Source organism: Anguilla anguilla, chromosome 13 (genome assembly GCF_013347855.1).
Source record: "Anguilla anguilla isolate fAngAng1 chromosome 13, fAngAng1.pri, whole genome shotgun sequence".
Classification (NCBI taxonomy): domain Eukaryota; kingdom Metazoa; phylum Chordata; class Actinopteri; order Anguilliformes; family Anguillidae; genus Anguilla; species Anguilla anguilla.
Window position 1 is genome coordinate 17332725 of NC_049213.1, and position 27458 is coordinate 17360182.

At 43.3% G+C, this 27458-nt stretch overlaps 3 protein-coding genes across 8 annotated transcripts; 1 reads left to right on the plus strand and 2 right to left on the minus strand.

The window, feature by feature from the left end:
- Nucleotides 1–172: 172 nt before the first annotated feature.
- Nucleotides 173–13393, minus strand: miip (migration and invasion inhibitory protein). Of its 2 annotated transcripts, none has more exons than XM_035389096.1 (9): nt 11675–13393; nt 10862–11061; nt 7751–7877; nt 6458–6569; nt 5469–5554; nt 5146–5266; nt 4187–4283; nt 3380–3532; nt 173–2075 (listed from the first exon to the last, which is right to left on the minus strand). In XM_035389096.1, the coding sequence occupies exons 1-9, from the start codon at nt 12051–12053 to the stop codon at nt 1938–1940; spliced, it is 1413 nt and encodes a 470-aa protein (XP_035244987.1). In that variant the 5' UTR covers nt 12054–13393; the 3' UTR covers nt 173–1937. The 2 variants fall into 2 exon arrangements, with proteins under 2 accessions (XP_035244987.1, XP_035244986.1); XM_035389095.1 differs by having other exon boundaries at nt 3365–3532.
- A 144-nt stretch (nt 13394–13537) lies between these two features.
- On the minus strand, nt 13538–17497 carry prxl2b (peroxiredoxin like 2B). The gene is made up of 7 exons (XM_035389097.1): nt 17119–17497; nt 16737–16941; nt 15505–15556; nt 15025–15088; nt 14616–14691; nt 14377–14495; nt 13538–14272 (listed from the first exon to the last, which is right to left on the minus strand). Exons 1-7 carry the CDS (start codon nt 17179–17181, stop codon nt 14246–14248), a joined length of 606 nt encoding a protein of 201 aa, XP_035244988.1. The 5' UTR covers nt 17182–17497; the 3' UTR covers nt 13538–14245.
- Nucleotides 17498–18435: 938 nt separating this feature from the next.
- slc45a1 (solute carrier family 45 member 1) lies at nt 18436–27370 on the plus strand. 5 transcript variants are annotated; one of them, XR_004762044.1, is made up of 10 exons: nt 18436–18768; nt 19595–20035; nt 20406–20498; nt 22090–22314; nt 22402–23153; nt 23707–23860; nt 24393–24569; nt 24753–24958; nt 25422–26803; nt 26911–27370. XR_004762044.1 is itself a non-coding variant. In XM_035388989.1 (10 exons), exons 2-10 carry the CDS (start codon nt 19615–19617, stop codon nt 26928–26930), a joined length of 2274 nt encoding a protein of 757 aa, XP_035244880.1. In that variant the 5' UTR covers nt 18437–18768; nt 19595–19614; the 3' UTR covers nt 26931–27370. The 5 variants fall into 5 exon arrangements, 3 of the variants coding, with proteins under 3 accessions (XP_035244879.1, XP_035244880.1, XP_035244881.1); XR_004762045.1 differs by having other exon boundaries at nt 27006–27370; XM_035388989.1 differs by having other exon boundaries at nt 18437–18768; nt 25422–25647.
- Nucleotides 27371–27458: the final 88 nt, after the last annotated feature.

Sequence of the window (27458 nt, forward strand, 5' to 3'; positions counted from 1 at the left end):
CAGGTAATTATTTAACTTTGTTTTACACACAGACAAATAAAATTAGATTAAGAAGAAATGTTATTGATCTGGTGCGACTGAAAAATTGGCTCAGAGATTTGGTGTTGGTTAAACTATAGAAAAAAATTTGAAAGGCAGAAGATCATAAAATAGGCAAATGCAGCACACCTAATAACAAGTTGGCTATATTTTATATGTATAACAAAGCTTTTTCCCAGTTTTGAAAGCAGGCATATTAATTAGCAGTGCTCATGGCTATAACCTCCTGCTATGGATTTGAGAGTGCAGGTAAACATGTCCTCTCCTCCATGGCATACTGTCACACCGCTGTCTGAAGTTTGGTTGGAGGAAGAGTTTTTACACACAGCTGAGGCCGCACAATGGACGCTTGATCCCCCTGCCAGCCAGCAAGACTAGACATAGTTGACAGAAACTCAGGTTTGACAACTGGACAGCGGGACCAATCCATGTTGTAGAACAGTACCTTAACAGGATAAGCCACACCGTAGCCTCAGGATTTATATATCACATTGTTTACATGTGCATCAAAGGCATCTTTTAAACCAGGTGGAAAAAAAAAATAAAAAATACATCCTAAAGCATCAAGTACCATATGAGCCCTCTGTTTATGAAGCAGGACAGATGGTGATTTGGGGTTAGATGCACATGCTATTTATCCAGATGAGCGTTCATTACACATCATAGTTTGACTAGAAATACAAATAATTGTAATGTGTAAAATGTTTTAACAAAAAGAATATTAACTACATTAATGACTGGCAACACAGGTTGTCCTAACACACGTTGGCACTTTCCGTTTGTAGAGTACAGTGCTGATATTTCATTTTGTTATGAAAGAAATGATGAATGGATCTAACATTACAGTAAAAGGCAAAGAAACTACACAAAGCAGGATTCTCAAAATGTACACTCCCAGAAATGTGTTTAGATATGCAGGACAAAAGAAAGGAATTACTCTCCAAGGCAACACGCAGTATCTATGTAGACAGGTTGTTTCTCACTCCCCTGACAATTTTCTCAAAACAAGCTCTCTTTAAATCATGCACAGCAAATTTAAGGCGTGGTTCAGTCACTAAGAATTATGCACCCAAATTCACATTGATCAAACATTGATTTTAGTTTCATAATTGTAGAGAAAGGTCAGGACAGGTTGAAGTAGGAGTCATTTGTTCATCACAGCAGTTACTGATGATTTGAAAACACAACATTTCTAGTAGTAGATAGAAGTATCTGCTTCAGTTGACCAATAGTAGCGGGTTTATTATTTATATCACTACTGAGCACCTCACAGGAGGTAAGACAGCATGCAATCACGAGGAAGAATAGGATGGAGGGGACTGTCCTTAGCCCAGTCCTTATTCGCTCAATGACATGTATGTAAGCTTCATAACACACCAAAAACATAACCCATGTTGATTAGATGCAAGAAATTAGAATAGTTATAGTTTAGAACCTTTAGTTAAAAACCAGACAGCAAATGACAATGCGATCATGTAGGACCTTTTAGATTTTATAGATGTCCAGTTTTTACATTACCACTCATTATTCAGGTTCACACGCACAAACATTTCCTCCTCTCAGTGCCACTTTCCACTTTCATAATTTGACATGACAAAAATTGGGTTTAGCAAACAATAGCAAAAGATAAATATTTTACAGAAACAATCAAGATCTTAACCATACAATATCTTTGGAGCATTTCCTAAATCCCATAATTTTACTTGTGTTAGAAGATGGCTTCCATTGCTCAGATTTCATAAGCATTATCAGTGTGTCCTCAATGATGTCGCAATTACGACCTTTGCCGTCAGGCCTGTCTGACAGTCTTGCAGGTGATGGGTAAGGGATGCTGTGCGGTTAAAATTCAATTTGGCGATCTCTCATGGCTGCAGTTTACAGTTTCGTTTGGAATGCCCTCAGTACACAGGGTGGGCAGCTCTGCGTGTTTTCGTCTGTTTGGGAGCAAGACGTGGGAAGCGGTAACCGGCCAAGCGTGTCGCATCAATGAGCTCTTCAGAGCGCTGGCCCAGTGTCACTCGAGAGACAGGGACATCCTGAAAACACAAAAACTATTTCAGGCAGGTGTACACGCACAGCATTCACTGAAATGCGCACAGACACCCCTGCCACATTGCCACTTCAAATTTGTAATACTGACATTTACAATCTTTTATTTTACGACATGGTTCCCTCGCAGGATGTTAAATAGTGCTGCAGTTTTTAAGACGTTCACAAATTTGACAAATCGGCCATGTAAGGGATGTCGTCAGTTATGCGTCCTGTGATGCATATTAGTTTAAGAAATGAAACGTTTAACTGAACATGTTTTTCTGTGATTTACCACCACCGCTGACACGCAAACAAGTGGCTGTTTTCTTTCTAATGTGAGCAGAGGAAAGGTAAAAATGTCACAGCAGCAAAGAAAAGGTTACAGAACAGTGAGATGCAGCTGAATGTGTGGCCTTCTGCCACCTGCCTGCACAGCTTCCCTCAAAAGAGCACAAACAGACCTTATGCATGTCTGCTCCGTCCTCATTTCCGTTAAAAAGGATAGCACTCATATTTATGCACTGATTTATACAAAAATATAACGGTTTGTGACTGAGACACATCGAGTTTTACTTATTTATGTACGTTCACTTGCATGCAGTAAATGATTGCTTTACAGTTTGGTGCTGATATACACTGTATGACCAAAAGTATCTGGACACCCCTTGGTCAAGAGCTGTTCGTGGTTTTGACTCGGCCCCTTATTTCCAGTAGCATTTCCAAGGCAAATCGTAATGCTACAGCATACAATCACATTCTAGACGATTCTTTGCTTCCCCAACAGTTTGGGTAAGGCCCTTTCCAGTTTCAGTATGACAATGCCATGAGCACACAGCAAGATCCATATAGAAACGGTTTTGTCAAGAACAGTGTGGCCTGCACAGAGCCCTGACTTAAACCCCATCCAACACCTTTGGAATCAACTGGAAAGCCAACTGCAAGCCAGGACTAATTGCCCAATCAGTGCCCAACCTCAACTATTGCTCTAATTCTGGCTGAATGGAAGCAAATGCCTGCAGAAATGCTGCAAACATCTAGTAGAAGTCTTCTTCCCAGAAGAGTAGAGGTTGTTATAGCAGCAAAGGGTGGACCAACTCCAAATTAATGCCCATAATTTTGCTTGAGATGTTGTATGTCAGGTGTCCACATACTTTCAGCCATGAGGTGTATAATAAATGGCACACTGACATAATTATAGGTGCATCTGAAGGGACCAGTGACTGTGTAAGTGCTCCAGCCCAAAATTCAGAAGTCACCACTTTCTGATGACAAGAGAAATGTGTTAAGTAAGCACAGTGTTGGGTCTCACGGGTGGCTGCTTTGACTGTGCAGCAGGCGGCTGCTTGGGCTGCGCAGTGGGGATAGCCGTGGAGTGGTCCGTCTTCAGACAGCTGCGCAGATCCAGGCTGCTGAACTGCGGGGCTTCAGCTAGGGCCACGTTGGACCAGCCCGACATGCAGTGCTATAGAGACACAGGTCACATGGTCACTGCTACAATTACCGTTCCTACAGTCAGTCACTTTTGGTTGGCATGGTAAAAATTCAACAGCAACAAGTCAATTTAAGACTCCACTGGATATCCTGGAAACCGGTTTTCTAGCACTTTATCTATAGTAGATTACCGGTAGTAACCCAATGGTCAGCCCAAATTTGCTCCCATTTTCTCACATTCCTTACACTAGGAGGTAAAGGTTTCTAGTTTCTATTGCTATCTTACAGTTCTAGTTTCTAGTGCTATATTACAATTTTTGCACATTACAGTAGTGTTCTCTGACTGAGCGTCCATTGCCATGAGTATTGTCCCGAGTCAGACTGGAACTTTTGAGCTTAAGAGAGACCTGAACTCAGGTAACTCCAAACATATCCCATACGTCTCTCCACCTGTACCGCTTGTAAAGGGGTAGATACAATCAGCCATGTAGACAGGCAGGTTAAATGAGGGCGAGGACAAACACCGAAAAGCGGAAACCTGCACACTACCGAGAGCATACTGACATTTAATGAATCATCTTCACTGAAACCATCTGTAGAACAGCGTGTTAAGGAAAAGATGCGGCAGATAGGCAGACGGTGTGCTGTTTTTCTCAGAAGTCAGGGGCAGGCAGGTCAGGCTCACCGAAGGCAAACCCAGGCTGTCGGACGGGTCGAAGCTCAGCCGGCGGTGAGCTCCGTAACAATGCGCCGGCAGGAGTGCGGATCGGGGGATGCTCACCCTGTGATAAAAACGCAAAAAACGCAACCCTTTGCTGCTATACCAACCTCCACTCTTCTGGGAAGAAGACCGGCAAGAGAAACGAGAAGCCACTTCACTAAAATGCACAACACGCACTTCACTGAGACACACAACACACACTTCACTAAAACACACAATACGCACTACACTAAAACAGAAGACAGATTGACAATGATTAAGTGACGGCAAATGAAGTGTTAGTGATGTTACAAGAGATTCCCAGATAGCAAGGGCCAGAATCAGCCAAGAACTGGCCCAGAGTTGGAGTGACAGGTGTGTTATCCAATGAAGACTGTATCAGGTGCAGTGACAGGTGTGTTATCTAATGAAGACTGTATCAGGTGCAGTGACAGGTGTGTTATCTAATGAAGACTGTATCAGGTGCAGTGACAGGTGTGTTATCTAATGAAGACTGTATCAGGTGCAATGACAGGTGTGCTATCTAATGAAGGCTGTATCAGGTGCAGTGACAGGTGTGTTATCCAATGAAGACTGTATCAGGTGCAATGACAGGTGTGTTATCTAATGAAGACTGTATCAGGTGCAGTGACAGGTGTGTTATCTAATGAAGACTGTATCAGGTGCAGTGACAGGTGTGTTATCTAATGAAGACTGTATCAGGTGCAGTGACAGGTGTGTTATCTAATGAAGACTGTATCAGGTGCAGTGACAGGTGTGTTATCTAATGAAGACTGTATCAGGTGCAATGACAGGTGTGTTATCTAATGAAGACTGTATCAGGTGCAATGACAGGTGTGTTATCTAATGAAGACTGTATCAGGTGCAGTGACAGGTGTGTTATCTAATGAAGACTGTATCAGGTGCAGTGTGAGTTGCGTTACCTGATGAAGGCTGGCTCAGAGGTCGGGTGGTGGGATTTTGGAACCTTGCACACAGGACACGCAGTCTGGGGATCCAGAGGGGCAGGGAACAGGCGGCTGTTGATTCTGTAGCAGAACGTGCCTATAAGACAACACAAGGGACTAACTGCACAAACGCAGCTCATTGGCAAATCAGCAGTCAGCTCAATTGAACAAACAAGCCCCTACAAACTCACAGACAGGCTAACAAGCAAGCACTAACATGCACACACACAAGCACGCACACACACACACACACACAAACATGCACACATGCACGCACTCACACGCACACATAAACATACACTGGTGCACGTCCTCAGGGAGCTGTGCCTTCATTTCTTCTGTTGATAGGGAAAGGTTGTGAGGTGAAAGGTCATCTTCCCCTACTCTGTGAACACAAGCACAGAAATGGTACAGAGGGAAAAGATGATGGGTTGCATTTAAATAGCACTTTCCATAATCTCCATATGCTTCACAGTAGGGGGGGGGGGGGGTCACTTCAACCACAGTTGAAATGTACAGCCCCACCAGGTAACGTATGGCATCCATTTTGTGCCAGAATGCCAGAACCACAACTCAGCTGGAGGTGGACAGGAAGAGAATTATTAAGCTACTTATACTTGGGGATGATTAGGCTGGAGATGGAAATCAAGCAAGGCCGTGGGGGAAACCCATGGGGAATATATGGGGAAACCCATATTCTTTGAAGTTCCATGGGATCTAAATATGCGCAACAAAAACACATTCATAATTACTGCCATGTTTTATTAACATAATGTCACTAAATAAATCTGTTCTCATTTTGTTAACAACAGCAGTAATAGCACCATGAAATTGATGCAATGCTGCATCTGAACTTAGGCTAAATGTATTGCAGTCAAACTCAAACAAAAAAATAGATACAGTGGTATTCTCTAATACTGCCAAATTATTCTAAACATAGAGCCAAAAATTCCCCTGCATCTAGGTAACTTTCAAAATGTAGCCTAAATGAACTGTTTCACTCACATTATTTAGGGATTTGGGAGCAAATGCATAGCAACATCAATATTGTTTGATAAACCTTTCCAGTGCTACATAATTACTTCAGTTTTTAATTAATTAATTAATTTTTAACGCAAGCACTACTCTGAAAAGTTATGTCTGCCACTGCTTCTTGTTCATAAATCTGGTGAGGAGGAGGAACTGACTTGTTGTCAAGAAAAACCGTTTAGTTTTATCCTAAACACACAAATTCACTTTCTGTTCACATGTGAAATTAACGCTATGCCATGGGGGGGTTGGTTCTGACCCTGTGCTCTGGCTGTGGACACACTCCTCCCTGTTGACTTGGCGGAAGTTGCGCAGCTCTGTGAAAAACTGCTCCGAGCGCTCAGTCAGAGAAGTCTCCACATCCAACAGGCCTGAAGAGGAAGGTGAGAGGTCAAACAGATTCAAAATAAACACACGCCTGCAGCAGCAGATACATGAATCATGGCATCTCCAGCACCTTAAACAGGGTTTTCACATTTAGTTATGCAACCGGCAGAAGGGTTTGAGAGTTCTTTTAAGGTCCCCGAGTCATGTTTCCGACCATAAATAATTATACATAAAATTGAAATATCAGTGTCCCTGAATGAGTGTCCCAGATTCTGTTCTTTCAACACCAAATCACAACCATGAGAATGTGGATTCTGATCGAGGATCGGGTTCTGAGAACATCATTTACATAAAAGGTAGTTGAACATAAACATCAACTAAAAAAAGCATCTAAAGCTTATCTACCAGTTTTGTCATTTTAAGGAAACCTAAAGTCCTTACTGTTACTGCATAAAGCAAAGGAGTGCAGGAACCCGAAATTAGTCATAAGGAGATATAGTGTTGACGTTGCAAATAGAACTTTCATAAAATAGGGATGGAAAAGTTCATCTCAAGAACTGAGGGGCAGAAGAAAGATGAGAAAAAAATTTTCATTAATTAAAAAAAAAAAAAAGAGAGAATAAAAATATTTTTCAGCATTCAAAACACATACAAGTAACAACAATGGCACTGTGAACACTATGCTCCTTCAGTCACGGTAGTTCATTGGTCAGATAAAGGCCGCAGTTTATCAGTCATTTTTTTTTTAATAAATAAATTTGGCATCTCAAAACCCACCTGAATTTGTAATGTCCAATTCACAAACTATGTATCAGTGTGCTCATACACGCCCCCTGCTGCAATGGTTATCAGTCATTCACTGGTCATAATATTACAATATTACAATGGTGCATTTTTCCAAGAACTGTGTCTGTTATTGGCTGGTTTTTGGCATCCTATTGTTTACTGATGAACAAAGGATACACACCAGCTGGATGACAGCCCCCCCCCCCACAAAGTAAAAAAGCAGCTCAGGGCCTGTGTCCAATACTCTGAAGCAGTGTCCTCCCTGTCTTATATCATTTTGCTGATCTACTCAATGAGGTTCTAGCCATATTGCTTTCACCTGTCCATGCTGTTAAATAGTTATAGGAAGGAAGGGAGTATGGGTGGATGGATGGAAGCAACTTCAGAGTTTTTGGACTCACTCTACCTGAACCTCGCTTGCTGTTGGCCCTTTCTGTACCTGCTATCCAGTCATATCCCAACAGGGGGTGCAGGCGACGTCGCTCCCTGTCCTCATCTTGGTCCTGGTCCTGGTTCAGGTCCTGGTCCTGGTCCTGGTCCTGGAAGGTCACCTGTCCCAACTCCCTCTGTCAAAGCACAGTCAGGACCAGTGAAAATTCAGGGTATTTTAGCCTTAATTTTAAAGGTACACATAGATTGTTCTAGAACAGCACTGCTCAACTCCAGGTCCTGCAGGCCACAGTGTCTGTAGTATTTGCTCCATCCATGCACTACATACCAGATTTCACTAATTATTTCATCACCATGGTTCAGGAAGCAGTGGTGGCTGCTGACCTAAAAACTGATGGGGTAGAAAACCTTTCCCTAAACTGACTATTGGTCGCGATCCATTTTCAGTCATTTCCCTTGACTAACAATACAGCAGTTAATTTACAAAATACTCAATACCATCGGGTATAGCCAGTTCTCCTGAATAAGGCTGAGGAATAAAATTGTTTTTATTTGCATCGCAAAATTGTGCACATTTTAGTGACATTATTTAAAAGTGTGGATTTATGTACTCTTCGTTCTCCACACCCACACTAAGAGAATAATGTGCAGATTTCATAATTAAAATGATCTTGAAGCGCAGGTTTTGTTGCCTTTAATGACGGTTGTGCTAAAATCAAATGCAATAGTTAACAGAGTGGGTATCTTTTTTCTGTTAAGTGTACATAGTGATTAAAACTGATTTTCCTAAATTTAACATTTAATCTCCCGAGCATGATGTGAAAAAAGAAGCTGCGTGTTTACTTGCCAATGGAGGACTCAGATTGTTGACACACATGTTAATCAGTGAAAATGAATGAAAACAAGTTGAGAGCAATGATCAGTTTAAAGAGAAAGTTTCAGTCCCATCTATTTTCAGCTCAGCAACTGCAACTGTCAGGAAGTAAGCTCCTTAGAGAAATCAGGTGGTGGAGGGCATAGCTGGAGTAAATACTACAGACACTGTGGCCTGCAGGACCTGGAGTTGGGTATTGCTGCTCTAGAACATTGTTTTTTGAGGACCACTGTTCTAGAGTGCTGTGCTGCCAGCAGAGGAAGTAACAAGCTACACAAGTCTCCATACATGCCACAGTCATTCGCACACCGTCATCTAAGGCTCCAACTATGGAGAACTGGCATAATGATTATGGCATAATGATGTTTACATAGCCATGTAAATGAAGTGGTTCATTTTCAAATAGTCATTTTAGTTTAATGGTATTTTTACATGCTAGACTAATTGCAATCTATAATTGAAAATGCACTTTCAATGTTTATTGTGAGGATAACTACCCAAACTCCTAAAGCTTGACTATAACTTACAATTTCTCAAAGAACAGTACAGTTGCCCTCTCAACAATCTATCAACAATACTTTAGCTGGAAACTGGTATACATGTCTTCGCAACAAATAATCAAAATGCAACACTTTTTTTTGTCAGGTTGCAAGGTTTCTCACAGACACCATTTTCTTGGTTTCAAAGGTAGCTTGGTAATTTCCCTGGAAGTGGAAACCTTAAAGCAGCAGTAACCAACTTTTGCAGTTGTCTCAATGTTGAGAAAACATTTTCAAAATCATAAAACCTACCCACAGAGAAAGAGACAGACCCCACCACTTCTCCACACACCTTGTCGTGAACGTGCATCAACGTTTCTAGCTACGACTCCTTCTCAGCAAATAGAATTCTAACCAGTTCTAGTTAGCTTACCTAGGTAGCCAAGGTAAACTACCGAACTTCAGCCATGATAGATTACGTTAAACATTCCCTTCCAAGAACATGCTGCAATTGGCACACAAATCTTTTTGATCAGTCATCTTTTTTTGCCCTTTTCCCCAAGTGTGGAATGACAAATCATACATCAGCGCTCAAAACCTGAGCCCCGGCTACTAATTTGGGAGAATGCAAACAAGTGCCTGCTCTCCTGTGAAATGCACCATGTCAAACACTGCTTCTTATCTTATGGCACCGCCTAAGCCAGGCATGCACAGAGATGAGCTCGAAGCTCTCGCTCCCTGTGGAGCTTAGCAGACGGCGCCTGATTGGCCAATGGGGGTCGCCGGAGAACAGAGACGCAGATTACTGCCGACAGAACCCTCTCTAGCCCTGGGCGATGCAGTTACCCTACCGACCACAGTTGTCACTGGCGAGGTTGGGATGTAATCTCAGACCGTGGGGCTCATCCATGCACTAGAACCAGAATGGTGTCTTAACCAGATAAGCCAGCCAGCAGCCGCTGGTCAGTAATCTTTAAAAAAAACACACATCAAAATGCGATCACTGGGCTTGTTGTTTATCTCGTGAATGGATCTCAATAAGTAAATGCTGAACCAAACACAATAAAACTACTTGAGTGTGGGTCCTGCTGGTTGAAAGGCATTATAACATAATGTGGTACGAATAGTCTTATATACACATTGTCACTCTCAGAGTTTGAGCAAAAGGCAATACAAAAACAGAGCAGGGTCCTTTTCCCTACTAATGAAGCTCAGCACCCTACTGTTCAATATATGGCAATACAGCGCCCCCTACTGCACGTGAACATCAATGCAGCACATGAATCGGCACAGATATGGCAGGGTGGTCATGATCCTTAATGAACAGGGGGTCTTCACTCTTGGCCCTGGAGAGCCACAGTTTCTCGAGTCTGAATTGCTTGCTGCTTTAAGGTGAAAACAAAAACCAGCAAGCCCTTTACCTCCCCAGGTCTGGGATCAGGGACCCCTGCCAGAGAACAGCAACTTACCTCAAAGCTGTGCAAGTACAAGTTTTACAATTTATCCCTACCCTCTTCCTCTCTTTGCTACCATGTTCCCAGCTTTTCAGCTAATCCCTGAATTGTTATACATTGGCTGAATTGTCACTCATGAAATATTGCACTAATTTTTGAAAATTAAAATTCAACTGGCATGTCAACCTTTGATGCCCCCCTTACAACTGATATGCTGAGTTACAATTGCAAGCTGAACTTGTTTCTCAGGAAAAATAGCCTTATATGCATTTCCATACTATACTTTGGAAAGTTTCGTTTGGGAATTTTGAAAATGGCAGCTGTATCCCTCACTCTCTCTTGCCCCCACTCACCTCCTCCCTGTGCTGAAAGAGATGGGTAGGTTTGGACCTCTCGGTGGTTGCTTGTTTGGCTTGTCCAAGGCGCTGGTTTCCTTGGTCCTGTAGGAGCCCACTGTACATAAGGCTCCCCGTAGAGGACGTGTCCAGTGAATGAAAATGCAGGGGTAATGTGGTGCTCCTACGAAGGTCTGTCTCAGGGTCCACTGCTTCCTCTGATGTGACAGTAAAGTCTTTATTTAAAAACAATATGCTACAGTATGATGCAATTTGGCCATATGGATATGTATATTACGGTATATGAAAACTTATGTAATAACTTTTGAACTATGATATGAAGAATAAAGTACAGGGGCTTGGCAGTGACCCATTGCAAGGGTATGACATCATTTGCAGATGCTATATGAAACGAACGATTATAACTATTGAACCATTGCACAAAGAGCAATCTTCTTCAAAGGGGAACTATCCTCTATGGCCATATGTTTTGTGCAACAAACTGTGGGAGTTTAAAGGAAAAGGAAATGAATGATTGGTTGTGTAGGCTACACTTATTTCACAAGAAAAGTGAACTGTAACCTCCATATTGAACTTCAATCAATCAATCAAATTTTATTTGTATAGCATATTTTACAGCAGTTGTTACAATACGCTTTACAGACAACCCTGGCCTAAACCCCCACAGGAGCAAGCCTAAGGCAACAGTGGCATGGAAAAACTCCCGGCAGATGGGAAGAAACCTTGGAAGGAACCAGGCTCAAGGGGGAAACCCATCCTCCTCTGGTCGGCTCAGAGTGTCGACTGGTGACCAACTTACTTGGGACTTACCCTGATCTACATTGGCCAGCAGCTCTATCATGTGTTGTGCCCTGGGTTTGCTCAATGCAGCTCGGGCCTGGCCCAATCCTCCTCCGGGTAGGGTGACCACTGACACAGAATGACCCGATGCAGAGGACTCTGTTCGTCCACGATCAGACAGAGTCACATCTCCTTGTCTGTCGTTCAAAGTCACTGCTGCAGTTTCATTGCTTCCAGTTTGTGGTCTGGGCTCTTGTGAAGCCTTTATCGTAACATCAGATATCAGTGTTTCACCCACTTGGGACGATCCCAAGTTAAGACTTTGCAGTCGCGCCCTTATATCACTCAGTTGTACCAACAGACCCTTATTCTGTTCTCGCAATGCGTCTAAACGCTCAAAGGAGGACATTTCACATGAATAGTGTGCAATACAGCAAACAGCGAGCAAGAACAAGTTGCTTTTCTTTGCTAACGCTAACCCAACTACGTATAATCCTACGTTAGCTAACTGTGTTAAAAACTACCTTTTCGTAACAGGCTCCAGGACATCGCAGACCCAACACGATAACTACCCAACAACTTTGCAAACAAAGTAAGAAAACTAGCTATAGCAAGCTAGTTAACAACATCAAGTGGTTTAGACAGATAGCAACGCTTAACAAATCTGACACTGTCGAGACAATGAGCGCTACCTATCATAGCTCTATTAGCCAAGAACTTATGTTTCCTAGATAGCTAGTTACCTAGCTAAACATTTTAAAAAAGGTATCTGTCGTTGGTTTCACCGTTTCTATGGTAACCTCTTGTTTGGAACGCTGATCTCGCTGGTGCTGATTAGCCTCTTGCCGTGAATTCTGGATATAATTGTTTGTAATCGGTTTTAAATAAATACAAATACCTATTAATCTTAAATTGTCCACTGTACTGTCCAATAACTTAACATGTTGTGAATTCGGAACTTGTCTTTGCCACCATTACGGTTCGACTGCATTTCAACCTCTTCGATTGGCTCAAAAAATTTCAATAAACCGTGTTTTATTGGCTGTTTCAATGTTTCCCATAATGCACAAGTCCACCATCGATACCTAATCTTACGAACCATAGATATAGCCACATAAAAATATTGCGAAATAGGGAGAGAAATCATATGGCAGATAAAATAGTAAAAACACGGTCAGCCTTAGATAAGTTGGATTCGTTTCAAATATAGAAACAACCTATAGCATCCAAATGTGTGAAAATATCAGTTCAGTGCATTAAAAAAAATGCTTTTTGAGCTGTGACTGTGAGCATAAATGTGATCACGTAGCCTGCTGCAATGTATAGACAGGGATGTGATTATTTCCATAAAGATCGAAGAAGGGGCAGTTATATTAACCTTGATTAATTAATTATTAATGAGAGTAATACATATTTAATATTTTGAAGCCTTGTCATGTCAGCCCTCAGAATAACATGGATTATGATACTTACAATGACTCACTGATGTTCAAAAATTCCACTTGGAATTTTGTTCCTTCACAATTCAATAAAATAAAATCACAATAAAAATTCTCCAATATATTTTTGATGTGAGATGCTAAATTATTACATAATGTAATACACCACATCAAGCCCTCTCACAGATTAATGCAGCAGATAACGTCTGTGATGGCTGCTGTATCCTTAAACCTAAACACTCTCAAGATGATTTTAAAAAATGGCTAATTCTGTGTAGGAAATAAATATATTTCAATTACATGAGTCCATAATGGTTGTTTTAATAAATTACATTACATTTATTAAATACATTAAATTTATTTCACAGTGGTGCAAAAGACAAGGATTGATTAAGTATATAAAATAATTATTCTATATTTGAAATACATAAAATATTAGTCCAATTAGTGCTTGTACAGTTCACATGAAATCATTTATTCAGTGCAAACACAGCACGTTTAATGTTTCCATTCTGCAAATATACTTTTCTGAGTTTGACTCAGAAATAGGAATGTCTGTGAGAAATTACCTTACAAAATTACGTTTTTTACAGCTTTTAAAAAAAAATCTGATCTGCCAAACTGAAGAGATATGGCTGATATTGCTGTTGCTGTGTTAATGGCAGGTGATCTAACTTAAGGTAAGCATTTTCTTTCTCTCCCATTGCATTGTTTCCTGTCTATTCACAAGATAACTTTGACACAAAACATTTTCTGTGAACTGAAGCTAATGCAACTGAACTGATTTTCAGCAGACACAAGTTAATCAACATATACGCTCCTTACATTTTCATGGAAACAGACTGGTACATACTATATACTGTAGTGCAGTGGTATCCAATCTATGTAGAGTAACTGATTTGAAAAAATACAGCCCTAATCTTCACATCAGTCCTGTTCACGGAAGTATGAGTTAATGTTAATGATCCACATACAAGCAAATGCAAAACCATTGGACACAGTGCACACAGTTTAAATCACCATTTGCGGACTGTTCCTTAAAGCAACAATGTGGCAACTCCCTCAGGCTCAGAAAATATCAGCTGATGTCCAGTCTGGGGAGAATGAGAGTGACACATTCCCCAACCCACAGCACTCCCTGATGCAAGACAACCATGGCATGTTATCGTGTACACACGTCATCATTGCACTGGAAAAGAAACAGAACAGCAGGGACAGCACATGTTTAAATTTCAATCCATAAAACTTTATTCTCCTGTACATATGGTTTCTGTCCTCTGTGTTCTCCCTTACCTGCGGTCTTTCCCCCTGCTGTGCACTGGTGGTGATGCCCAGGGCCTTAACGATATTCTCTAAAGGCACATAATCCCCCGGAGAATCTTGTGCAAAATGCAGCAGGACCTTTTCCCCACCTGTGCAGAGTAATACAGGGAGAAGTACATTTTGTTAATGTGGTACCATGCTGCCCTCTGGTGGCGAAGCTGTGCATAAATTAAAAACTAAAAGATTATGCCAACACAGCTCTCTCTCACCTTTGGCTATGATGACCATGCCACCACTCTGGAGGAGATCTCCATTGAAGTTTCCCTGGATCCCTTCAGCATTTGCCTGAGAAACACACACACAGATATATAGTTAAAATCATGACTGTGTGTACTGTAAGAAAAATGGGAAAGATTGACTGTTTTCATCCTACAGGAATCTGTTCATTTATTTTGTTAATTCAGCAAAGGTATTGACCCATTATATGGCATGGGGTGTACCCTATCAGTGGTACCTAGCGGTTATGACTCACCCGTAGTTCACAAAATGCAGGTCTGAATTCCAATATCACACACATTCCCCCTCATAAAAGCAGATTGCTTGCAGTGTGCCTGATTCTAGCCTGACTAGCATGGTGAGTGTAAATATGTCACTCATTTTACAAGAAGTCTTTGTTACCTTGGTGACAACGTTTCGTACTTTCTTCCCCAGGGCTGCGGGAACCAGGCTGATGGCGCTGTATCTGTGAGAAAACAGTTTAAAGTGATATATAGTCCACTTAAAGTCCTCAAAAAGTCCCTGTTCTTATAGTCCAACAGAGGCAGTCACCTTGAAAAAGTCATGTCAATATAGCATTGATACAATCCCAAAGGTGTATGAACACAAAGTCACACAAACATACATAGTTCCCCAGAGCACAGGCCTTCAGGCCTTAGACTCAGTCCAACAAGGCACTCCTGGTGAGACAGTGAAATAAGCAAGGTCCCACAGCCCCAAATATATAATACCACTGACTCAGCATAAAATATACAGTCTAAAAGTACCATAACAGTCCCTCTCTCCCACAGACACAGTGCCACTGACAATGTGACACTTGACATAATCCCACAGTATCATTGATCAAAGTACCAATGGCACAGTCTCACAAACACAGCTTACCTTTTGAAGCCGAGATCCTTATAGGACTGTTTCTTATCGTCAATGTACAGCTCTACAATAAAAGAAAATAAGGTCTGTTCTTCCTCTCTTCCTGCTGTTTTTACCTAACAGTTCAAATGACAGGTAATATGAATAAAAACCACCCTGCCATCCAGCAAAAGGAGATGTGAGATTAATTTTGGGTGGCTCATAAAAGCACTCCACAGATGGGACCCACATGACCCTGATTACAAAACTGACTGTGTGGCCCTTTGTCTTTAAAAGCATACTATGCAGGGTGTTTTAGCCTTGCTGTGGTCCCATGTTTACAATCAAAGAATTCACCTCCTCCGTCTTCAACCCCACCCACTCACCCCAAGTACCTAACTTCACCAATCTAGCTACCTAACATAGCTAGCTGGATAGCTAGAGGTCCAACAGAAAACAAGCCAACTCCACGCCACTTTCCACCCCCTTGCCAAACTTCAACTGCCGCCACCGAGGAAAAGCAATTCCAAGGCTAACTCTAGTTCTTGAACGAGCCCTGTTGGATTGTCTTTTTGCTTTGCTGTATCTGAGCTTCTTCCACCATTGCAGCAACTAGCGAGCTAGTAACAAACACTCCACTAAAATCTGATCCCAAACCACAGGCTCTGTAGCCACACACACCCCTCCCCACATAGAAAAGAGTGTCACACCCAGAAACGTCTTGATCACATTTTAGACTAACAAATACAGGTAAAGGTGCATGAATTTGGCGAAAATGTGTAAAGACTGAGATTGCCTGTGCATCATAGGTATCCCTTAGCATGCTTATTTTATACGTTCAAGGTAAAAAAATTTTTTTTAAAAAATTCCTATATAGTATGCCTTTAAGAAGGGTTGAGTTATGGATAATCAAAACAACCTAGCTTCTGCCATGTACACTGATAAAACTCCTCCCAATCACACCCTCTTTTACATGGCATTGTGCAAGGCCGAGTGACAAAGGTTACTCAACAAAATGAAACAAGAGCCACTGCTCTGGAATCTCATTTACTGGACTTATGTCACAACCTCAAGACACATTTTAAATGTTCTAAAGCATGAAACATGTTGATAATTTTTTCCAAGAAATGAAAACTGAAAATATACACCCACGCTTGCTGTTTGTCCTTGCAATGCCAATATTCCGAAATTACACACCCATTAAATGCTCATTGCTGCATAAGTGATTTTTTTCCACATAGGCTTGACGGTTTTTGGATACTCACCTCCCTTGAAAAAACACCCATCCTGGAATTCCTTCAGGCCTATCTCTTCTGGACCAACCCCGACCAGCGCCACATTATTCGCTCTCAGGTCCTCCTTCAACTTGCTTACCTCAACCGCGGTCCAACGGCACACTTGGCAACCGAACCTGCGCAGGAAGAAGATGACCACCGCTTGGTCTCGCCAGAGAGACCGCAGCTCCACGCTCTGACAGAGGCATACAGGACAGTACGTTTGTACCAGAGACGGTTTGTACACGAAAACAGGACTCACATGAGCACTCCTTCCTCACGTCACAAAGCAGCCTCGGCGTCGACAGAATCACAGATGGAAATGTGACAATTCTTAACGACTAGTTATTCTCAAACCGGAGTTTATATTTACCTCTCCAGACGTAGCATTCTTCAACAAGTTAAGACCCAATTTAGCCAGGTCCACAGCGGCCATTCTGTAAAAACTTCGACTAAAGCAAATTTAAAACACAAGAATATCTTTAAGTCGTTCGAAGCTGCTCTCATAACAACGCAGTGCACGGTCGGTGTGTACAGTTTTGCAACAGTCGAACTCACCAATCAGAGAGCAGAGCGGACGTAAACGTTTTTGCTGATAGGCTTGCATGAACTGGAGGCTTGAAGTTGCATAAAGACGAATCTTCTTGACGATATTTCTGACCTGGCAGATATCTGACCTGTGTTTAGCAGTTGTCTATGACCATGAAATGCACTTTTTGTACGTCGCTTTGGATAAGCGTCTGCTAAATAAATGTAATATAATGTAATGATATAGTCTTGCTTGTTTGTTATTGCCTCTGTGAAGCACTGTCTAACGTAAACCAATTTAACTGGATTGTTTCCAAGATTGTTTCAAATCCTCATTTGATGGCCGCTGGGAGTCATCACAGAACAGATTTGAAAATCCTGACTCTTGGATAAACATGAACAGTCAAGAGAAGATGATAAAAAAATAAATGGTTAAACAAACAGTGAAAGCAGTGATTAATTTAAGTTGCATGCTTAATTTTTAATTTTACCAGAAAGCTTTAAAAAAAAAAAAAATTCTGACTCCAAAAAGGAACATTTTACAATGGTTGACCTGGGTTGCCCTTCTTGAATCATATGTGTCATATTTTATGCATATATACATCTATGAACATTCTAAAGCACCTGGTTGTGGCACCGTCTGCTTGGATTGTAGTTTGTGTAATCACTGGAATTTGTAATCGCTACCTTGCCTTTGGTTGACTGTGGCGGTGCTATTTTGTTCAGCCAGATGTGTTTGAATTCCAAGTTATTATTAATTCACTACAAAGATGGCATCAAAAATAACAAAAATAACATTCTTTTTTGTCACCACACAGGCTGGGTGCCACAGGCATGACATGACAGTCAGCATGTAGCAACACACATGTCGAGAGTTCCTTGAGTTACCATTCAAGCTGAATTGAGGGCATTGTAAAGGCCAAATGTGTTTCTTGAAAAACGGCAAATTACGGACAGTATCTGTGAAGTTGTGTGATGTGTGTTGTATGAATTCTAAAAAATGTCAACATTTAAAAAAAAAAAATGTGTTTTTTCTGTAACATAATGCAGAGGGAGTAGGATGTAGATTACTTCATTTTTATGTTTACCTTCGTTTTTTTCAGATAGGGAACATGGTGAATGAGCGTTGTCATGGTTACAAAGGCGGGAAGCAGTGCTGGCAGGATAAAGTGAGCACGCGCGGCAAGACGAAAAGACAGGCGCGCGACAGGGCTGGATCGGTGCTGATGTTGCAGGTCTACTCGAGAACGCGAGAGAAGGACAGATAGAATGACGTCACTTCTGAGATATGGGGAGACAAGGGAGGGGAGGAGAGAGGGGGAAGGCGCAGGGACGGAGGATGAAAACTGAGAAATGCCTGCATCAAAGACACGGGGAGAAAATATGAATCTATAATGCATCTGGAAAAATAATAATAATAAAAAAACGTAACGTAAGATATACAAATCTATCCAAAGGGTATGCTGTAATAAATGTGAACAGAGCCCCTGAAAAGGTAAATTTCTTTCATGTTTCCATTTGCACGCATTGTCCATTTTAAGAACATAGCAGTCGATTGTATAATCTTCACCTTGCAAAACAAATGCCAAGTTACTGAGCTTCCACGGCCTATATAAGGTGCAAATTATATACGTAGATGTAAGATACCACAGTGGTGGAAGAAGAGCTGCTGTTCTGGTCTTATGACTGGAATATGTGTCTTCGTGTATTAAGTAAATGAAATTCTAACAAATAAACGTTGGTAATACATGGCGAATTACGTGTGTCGCCGTGGCACTGCCTTTTCAGTTAATATTAACGATCAAGGTACTGTAGGCACATGGCTGAAATGGAAATAAATAAACCTCCTTTTAAGGGAATGCTGCATGTCACACTTGAGGTCTCAGCTCAAGGAAGCACATGGTGGTTTTTCGCACTTTTTTACGAGCCAAAGATACAGCACATTTGTCACCGCTCTTCATGTGCACGAGGTGTACCGTCACGACATTGTATCTTCACACGTTGCAGACTCCCATCGACTGCCTTTGCTATAGTTTGTTTTACAAGGTACAACATTTACGGAATTGCGATAATGTATAACGGATCCCCTTTTGACACTGGAAGTATGTGTCAAGTCAGGTCGAAACTGTAGGATTTCCCTTTTTTGTGGCGATCCGCAGTTTCCCCGGCTGTCAAAGCTTGCGACAGTTAAACTGAAAGCATATGCACGTATCTTTCTCTGCTGTTAATACCCAAAATCTAATTAAACCAACAGGCACTGTGACGGTCAGACTGAGATCTTTTGATTGCATTAATGCAGGGACCTATTGCATTGTTTGCAGAAATAAGCAGGCAGAAAGTAATGTCATCCCAAGGGATGGGCACCCCCAGTGACCCCCTTCTGACCAGTCCAGGAGGAGGTGTCAGCTCTGCTCAGGACGGGACCTGGCGAGCATCGATCCCCAAGACCTCCAGCTTCCCGTCATCCTCCACTCGCCACCTAAGCCATCGCGCAAACAATTTCCAGAGGCACCCGAAGCGTAGGAAGCTGATCCGACCATCCCCGCCACCTCCCCCAAACACGCCTTGCCCCCTGGAGCAGCTGGACTTGGCTGAGCTGCCCCCCCGTCGCACCTTCCCCGAGCTGCTGTTCAATGGCTGCATCCTGTTTGGAATTGAGTTCAGCTATGCCATGGAGACAGCCTATGTCACCCCTGTCCTGCTGCAGATGGGTCTGCCTGACCAGTTCTACAGTCTGGTGTGGTTCATAAGCCCCATACTGGGTAAACATGAACACTGTCTGTGTAGACTGTGGCATGAGATGTAGAGTACAGGATTGATAGCAATAATGGAACCACCAGCAGACTTTTAGACAATGTGCATATTAATAGTCATCTGTTGGGAATGTAGTTGTCTAAGAGGGGAAGATTCTAAGTAAAGGACTCACTGAATTTTTGTCTGAATTAATAGATTTCGGAGCATTGCCGAAAATTGTCTCAGGTGAATCAAGGTTAAGTAAAACTCCCGCAGGCTCAAAAAAGCAATGCTACTGGTGTAAAAAAAAAGCGTTCTGAGCCTCTAAGTTTCTCTCCCTCCCTCCCTTCTCCTGTCATGCTGTGTTTCTGTAGCTCTGTGTAATTCTGTGTCACCCAGGGTTCCTTGTTCAGCCCATACTGGGAGCTTGGAGCGACCGCTGCACCTCCCGATTCGGCCGTCGACGCCCTTTCATCCTGGCCCTTGCCATTGGTGAGAAATGCTCAGCCTAAAAGCAAAATAACTGGACATAGGTGTAAAATCACTGAAAAGGTAATTCCACAGTGGAAGTATGTTGTTACACACTTTGGTGTCAATGCATCGGCTTGCCAGGCCAGTAAGCAGTCGAGACGGAGACACTGTAGACGTGGAAGTCAAAGCTCATGCAGTGCTACTGGATACTGTCGAGCCAGTAAGGAAGGTGCATGCCTAGATGGGCTGCCAGTATATGGGTATTTCTGCGACTACAGACACTTTTAGATCCCGGGGGTACATTTTTGTAAATCATAACAAATCGAGGGAATTTTACATCAAGTAAAGATTCTTAGTATGATTTATCTTAAGAAAAAAATTAATTGCTAAATTATGTGTTTTCCTGTCATTTATGTTGCATTTTATGGGTCAAACTAAGTTCCTTGCTTGTCCCACACCTGAGCTTGTACTTTTTACATGCATATTTTACATTCAATAGGTCACATAATTTTATACTTCCAGTTGCAATTAGATTCCAGGAAAATAAAAATGAAAGATAAAAAAAGAAATGTTGTGGTAGGTTAACACTTTTATTTTTTTTATATAAATATTTTTTTCTGCACCTCTGGGTCCTTTCCATGACCATGAGGATATTCCTTTAAAATTCAGTTTTTAAAAGCCAAACAAATTTGGTTTCCATCTAAACTGAGTTCAGAATGTACTGTTCACTTCGACCTAGTTTGTCTGACAGTGATTTGTAGAATTTATTTGGCTTACTCTCCTGGGAGCACAGGTTTTGTTATTCAAAGACAACCTACTCTGTATTCCTTGTTTCATACAGTTCGTTTTTTACTGTTTAAATAATGTTTTTGCTGTTCTTAATTTGAGTGAAATGTCATTACCGCCAACAACATGTCATTACTGAAACTTGATGTCATTACCGCGACAATGTTCATTTTTATGAATGTTATATATTTTTGTTTTAAATTTCATTTTATAAATATCAGTTATATGTAGTGCAGTATTTGATCTGTAATACTTGTGGGAAAAAGGCCAAAAATATAATAATTTCTAACAATAATTGCATTCGATGTAGTTGTTATGGAATAAGATTTCTCATTATTACTAGAGAAAACACATTCTTTTTAAATAATGTCTTTTTAAACCTTTTTTAGTTGAATTGGCAGTACAGTAAATTAAATTTTTATCAGAAAATACTCTAAGAGATTAAAAATACCCTAGACATGAGAGGAATAAATATTTATAATATAATTTGGTGAGGACATTTTATAGAGGGACATGATGAAAATTCATGAAAATAATATGTTCCTTATAAAAATCTTGGAGACTACATGTGATTTAGTATCTTATGTCTTGCATTACAGACTCTGATGCACAAAACTCAGTTTCAAAGAAGTTAATTTTCCAAAAATTTGCAAAGCCAAAGGTTTCTGTAATTGCTGAACCACTCATACATATCTTTGCTGGCTTTCTGATTGGCTGGTAAGGGCATACCCATGCTCTGATGGAGAATGAAGGAGGGGGATTGATGTCAGCTCACTTCAAGCAGAAACAGAGTGAGACAACACCTGTTTGTTCTCTGTCTTTCCAGGAGCTCTGATGGGACTGACTCTGGTGTTGAATGGGCGGGACATTGGAGCTGCGCTGGCTGACACTGCATCCAATCACAAGTGGGGGATCGCGCTGACAGTGTGTGGGGTAGTCCTGATGGACTTCAGCGCCGATTCAGCGGACAACCCCAGCCACGCCTACATGATGGACGTGTGCAGCCCCGAGGACCAGGACCGTGGGCTCAACATACATGCCCTTTTGGCAGGTCAGACAGATGGACGACAGTCACTAGGGAGAGGGGGTATCCTTTCTGTCTTGCTGGGTGTCTAACTCCACTTGTTTCCCACTACAGGGCTGGGTGGTGGTTTTGGTTACATCGTGGGCGGGATCAACTGGGATCACACGGAGTTCGGGAGGTCATTGGGGGGTCAGCTGAGGGTCATTTACATGTTCACCAGCATCACTCTCGTCGCTGCCACGGCGATGACGCTCACCAGCATTCCCGAGCGGCCCCTGGCCCAGACGCACACCTCGAAGACCTCCCGGAACGCCTTGAAGAGCCCCAGCCTCCCCCTGCCACCCTCTCCCCCCGCCGCCCTCGGAGCGGGCCCTGGGGAGGAGGAGGAAGAGGAGGAAGGTGCCCGCAGCTACCAGCGCTGCGAGCCGCACCCCTGCCAGCCCGACCTGCTAGCGCACACGTCCAGTGCCAGCGCTCAGCTGTACGCCGGGCTGACCAGCCCCATCTCTCCCTTCAGCCCCCTCACGCCCAAATACGGCAGCTTCATCAGCCGCGACAGCTCCCTCACGGGCATCAACGAGTTTGCCTCCTCCCTCGGGACGTCCTACATTGACAGCGTGCTCATCGACTGCTACACGGGCCAGCAGACGCCCCAGCCCCTCGATCCCGATGCCACGGCACCTCCCATGCCCCCTGGAGACACTCCGCCCCCCCAGGGTCCGCCGGGTGGTGGGGGGTTGGTGGGGGGCGGGGCCTCTGGCATCCTGAAACGCCCCCAGAGCCTGGCCCTGCTGGATGACCCCCTGCTGACCACCACCGTGGGGACGGAGAACGGCCGCAGGCGGACGGTCACCTTCAGTCAGCAGGTCAGTGTCAAGCCCGTCTTCTCCAAAGGGGAGCCCTTCCCTTACCTATGATCCCCTTGCCAAATTTGCACACTGTCCCCCAGAGTGGAGGAACTCCCCCACTAAGATCATCGACTGGGTGTCCGCTCTGCAAGTCATTCAGTTCTACGATTCAATTCTTATGTTCTGTGCATTTGGGCATTAACTGTTACGTTTCTGTCTCTCTCAGGGTCTGGAATGGCCACCTGGTGTCTCCACCATACCCTTAATAGAATGGTTCTAGAACCAGAATGTTTCATTGTAAAATTTCCTTAACTCTTAAAAGAAAATACAATTGAAACTTGAAAACATTCAAGACTCCCACTAAAGTATTGAGAGACATTGAGCATGATTCACTACAACTTTCATTGTCTGGGAAGAGGCGGTGTTATTAACTGTGTTACGTTCCTTGGTTTTCTTTTGTCTCCCCTGCCACTTGTTTCGATTTGGTGCTGCCGTGTGCTCTTGTTTCTTTTTGCAGCTGGCGTTGAGGATGTCAGGGCTGGATTTTCTGACTCTCTCTCTCCTCTTCCAGGTAGCCAACATACTGCTGAATGGGATGCGGTATGACAGCGATTTAAGTGACAGCACAGACGCCGCAGACACACAGCTGTCTATGAAGCTACTCTGCATTGCCATCTACAGGATGCCCCCATCACTGCGCAGCCTCTGCACCAACCACTTCCTGGGTGAGAACCACTGCATTAGCAGAGGCCCCTTGGTGCATTCATCATCAGACTTGACACATTGCTGGATACTCTCTAAACTGGTAGGTCCCAAAATCTGGGCCCAGATCAACAAGGGGTCCATGGAAAAAAAGAAACAAAATTAACTTTATATGGTACACTCTCTATGGATAATCCCACTAATATAATGAAACCTGTGGCAAGCACTGAACCTTTTATACTGTACATTCAGATGTCTTGATATATGCTAAAAAACAAAAACAAATGCATGTCAGGCTAGAATATGTATATGTAATATAGAAGTAATATAGAAGGGGCAACAGGAAACACATTTGTTCAGTAAGCCGTATATGGCTGTGGGGTCATAGGATTTCAGAACCCCTACTTTAGACAGCAGGCAAAAGCCTCTAAGAGCTGAAGTGCCTGCTCTTGTCAAAAAAAAATCTGATGTTACATCAGACTGTGTTTCAGTTTGTGTGAATGGCAGTTTGAATTGATTAAATTCAAACTGAGAGGCAATCCCCTTCTCCTGCAGGCTGGCTATCCTTTGAGGGCATGCTTCTGTTCTACACTGACTTCATGGGAGAGGCTGTGTTTGGGGGGGACCCCAAGGCACCCCACGACTCCGAGGCTTACCGCCGCTACAATGCTGGGGTCAGCATGGGCTGCTGGGGAATGTGTATCTACGCCTTCAGTGCAGCTTTCTACTCAGGTGAGTTGCATGCATCTTTTTGCTCCTATCTGAAAGTCAACACCTAGCCCTCCTCCAGCTACATCCAGGTTTCTCAATTACTGTAATCTCCTCCCTCTCTTTCCGTCTTCTCTGGGCCTCTCTAGCTTCCGCTTGTTCATTTTGCTATTTCTCGCTCTTCCTTTCCCGCTCTGTCTCTTCCAGCCATATTGGAGAAGCTAGAGGAGCGTTTCTCCCTGCGCTCTCTGTACTTCTTCGCCTACCTGGCATTCGGTCTGGGCACAGGCCTGGCCACCCTCTCCACCAACCTGTACGTGGTGCTGTCCCTCTGCATCACCTACGGAGTGCTCTTCTCCTCACTCTGCACCTTGCCCTACTCCCTGCTCTGTGAATACTATCAGAGCCCACAGGTCAGACCCAGTCCTGCTGCGTGTGTGCGTGTGTGTGTGTACATGTGTATGTGTGCATGTGTGTGTGTGTGTGTGTACATGTGTGTGCATGTGTGTGTGTGCGTGCGTTTGTGTGTGTGTGTGTGTGTGTGGGAGACGGATACAAATGGGCTTCCTCCCAATTAATATTAATGTGAATCTGACGGTGCCTTTATATAGAAAGTAGGAGACTGCCCGGTGTCGATTTAGACAATGATTAAATGATTAAAATGTGGTCAGAGCTCATAGTATGTGAGCATATTCTGTTTTATTTTTTACAATACATTGAGATGGATGAGAACTTTTAATGTGGGGAAGTAAATCCCTAAAATGTCGAAAAAGGGACTTTGTTTTGCTGATACTGATGATATGTTTGCTGACATTGTATAGATATTGTCCTCATATCATATATGTATGTTTTCCCTTTCTCTTCTTGTGTGTGTAGTTCTGTGGCTCCTCGGAGGGAGGGACCAGGAGGGGGATGGGTGTGGACATCTCTCTGCTCAGCTGCCAGTACTTCCTGGCTCAGATCCTGGTCTCCGTGGCGATGGGACCCCTCACCTCGCTGGTGGGGGGGGCGCAGGGCGTGATGTACTTTGCGAGCGTGATGTCATTTGTGGGCTGCCTGTACTCTTCGCTGTGCGTGGTGTATCAGCTGCCCCCCCCTGAGGGTGAGCTCCCCCAGGGCGAGGCCCAGCCGCTACTCGTTCAGATCTAATGCCCCCCCCCCCCCCCCCCCCCCCCCCACAAGCACACACGCGCACACGCTTCGCCACCTCCGGTGCACTCCTTACCTCCTATCTCCCTCAGAGCAAACAGACAGACAGACATCGCTTTGTGTATGTGCATATGCTGCATGCATTTGTGTGTGCGCATGCATGTATGTATGTATGTATGTGTGTGCTTGTGTAGGCGTGTGTGTGTACGTGTTTTTGTGTGTATGTAGGTCTGAAACTGACTCTAGTCTCACATTGTGTGTCTGTACAGTGCTGCTTGCTTCTGTCTGGTTGTGCTTGTGTCTTGCCATGGACAGGAAGTGTGTGTTTGTCTGTCTGTTCAGCTGCAGTACTCAGTGAGCACAAAAGCTACACCGTGGCTGATTTATTGGAAATGATTATTTAAGTGATCCCTCCTCTCTTTTCCAAAGGACCACAGTCTTCAAAGTGAAAATTACTCATCAATTAGGCCATGGGTGACAATCTTCAAATTTCCAAGAGCACCGTGTGCTCTCATGTTATCAGTATAAGAAATGTTACTGAGTCTTAGCTCTCCAGTGACTCTTCTTGCATTTATACATTGGGCAGTATTGCTTTGGTGGTCCTGCATGAACAGACTGTTACAGAGGGATGGCCCTACTCTGAGTACCTATGAATCCACAACTGATCAAACCTGAGTCCTGAGGGCCTGCACTTTCTGAAAAGCTACTCAAACTCTCAGCCCAACCCAAGTATGAGTAGCCCAATGAGTCTGTCTGTTTGTCTCTCTCACCCACAGTAGGTAAGCTTATAAGGATAACTGTTTGAATGTGTCACAATGACCCACCCTGTTTTGCTGCACCAAACACCAGTAGGCGCACAGACGCATAAAACACGCACACGCTACATGTAGCGATACGCATAAACACAGGAGCCATGCATGTGCACTTTCACACGAGCCAAGGTTTTTGCCCTGCTGTTCTTGGGTACACGAGAGCAGAGCAACAGTGAGTGAGTTCCAGGAATTGTTGCCAGGATACCCACTGAGCCGAATAAATCATCGCATCACCAGGGCTGTCCACCTTCAGAACGTGACACGCTCGCACGTGGCCGCACAGTCTCATAACACAAGGTGACCCCCCTGACCTCTGCCTAGCCCGACCGGGATGTTATTATCATTAACATTATCAGGTGAAGGTTAATGAGTGTCATGATAATGGTTATTGTCATTATTATCAGGTGGAGCTGATGGTTCCTGAATCTTCTGAATCTTTTTTTTTTTTTTTTTACTTCAAACTCAAATCTGTGCTGCACTCCCATCTCCTTGGGAGGAGAGAGGAGACAGGAGTCCTGATCCAACACCCCACTAAGAAAGGATGATGAACTGTGCTGCTGTCTGGAGCCCAGAGACCGGAGAGGAAGCTCTGATTGGCAGTTCCACAGACATCTGCGCTAAGGGAACCCGACACCAGCTGTACCGGGGATACTCCTCCTGGGCACCACAAGGGGGCATTGTTTCCCCATGTGTTTTTTTCACATCATCACTCTTGGACCTCACTGCCCAAACCACTCTCTGAGGCCTGCTCTCTCTTACTAACCTCAACTCAAACACAGCTTTATGTATGTCTCTCATCACGGAATGCTTTCTATTAAAATGTCAGTCCTACTCTGGGGATGTGACCCACCCCACTAGATATAATGAAGTGTTGTGTCATGCCTGACTGAAAATGTCCTGTTCAGCAATGGCGCTCCATAGAGGTACAGTTAAGCAATTCATTAAAGGCTGT

What these genes read in the sequence shown, in the direction of transcription:
- miip (XM_035389095.1), bottom strand. Translation starts at nt 12,053, where the DNA reads ATGTCCTCCTTTGAGCGTTTAGACGCATTGCGAGAACAGAATAAGGGT. An exon ending in GCTGGCCAATGTAGATCAGG is followed by an intron (nt 11,062 to 11,674) that starts GTAAGTCCCAAG and finishes CTGTCACATCAG; the next exon opens with AGGAAGCAGTGGACCCTGAG. An exon ending in CCCTGAGGACGTGCACCAGT is followed by an intron (nt 5,267 to 5,468) that starts GTATGTTTATGT and finishes GTTGTCTTATAG; the next exon opens with GCACGTTCTGCTACAGAATC.
- prxl2b (XM_035389097.1), bottom strand. Translation starts at nt 17,181, where the DNA reads ATGGCCGCTGTGGACCTGGCTAAATTGGGTCTTAACTTGTTGAAGAAT. An exon ending in AGAATGCTACGTCTGGAGAG is followed by an intron (nt 16,942 to 17,118) that starts GTAAATATAAAC and finishes TGCCTCTGTCAG; the next exon opens with AGCGTGGAGCTGCGGTCTCT. An exon ending in TGGGTGTTTTTTCAAGGGAG is followed by an intron (nt 15,557 to 16,736) that starts GTGAGTATCCAA and finishes CTTTTATTGTAG; the next exon opens with AGCTGTACATTGACGATAAG.
- slc45a1 (XM_035388988.1), top strand. Translation starts at nt 19,615, where the DNA reads ATGTCATCCCAAGGGATGGGCACCCCCAGTGACCCCCTTCTGACCAGT. An exon ending in CATACATGCCCTTTTGGCAG is followed by an intron (nt 22,315 to 22,401) that starts GTCAGACAGATG and finishes TTCCCACTACAG; the next exon opens with GGCTGGGTGGTGGTTTTGGT. An exon ending in AATACTATCAGAGCCCACAG is followed by an intron (nt 24,959 to 25,421) that starts GTCAGACCCAGT and finishes TTGTGTGTGTAG; the next exon opens with TTCTGTGGCTCCTCGGAGGG.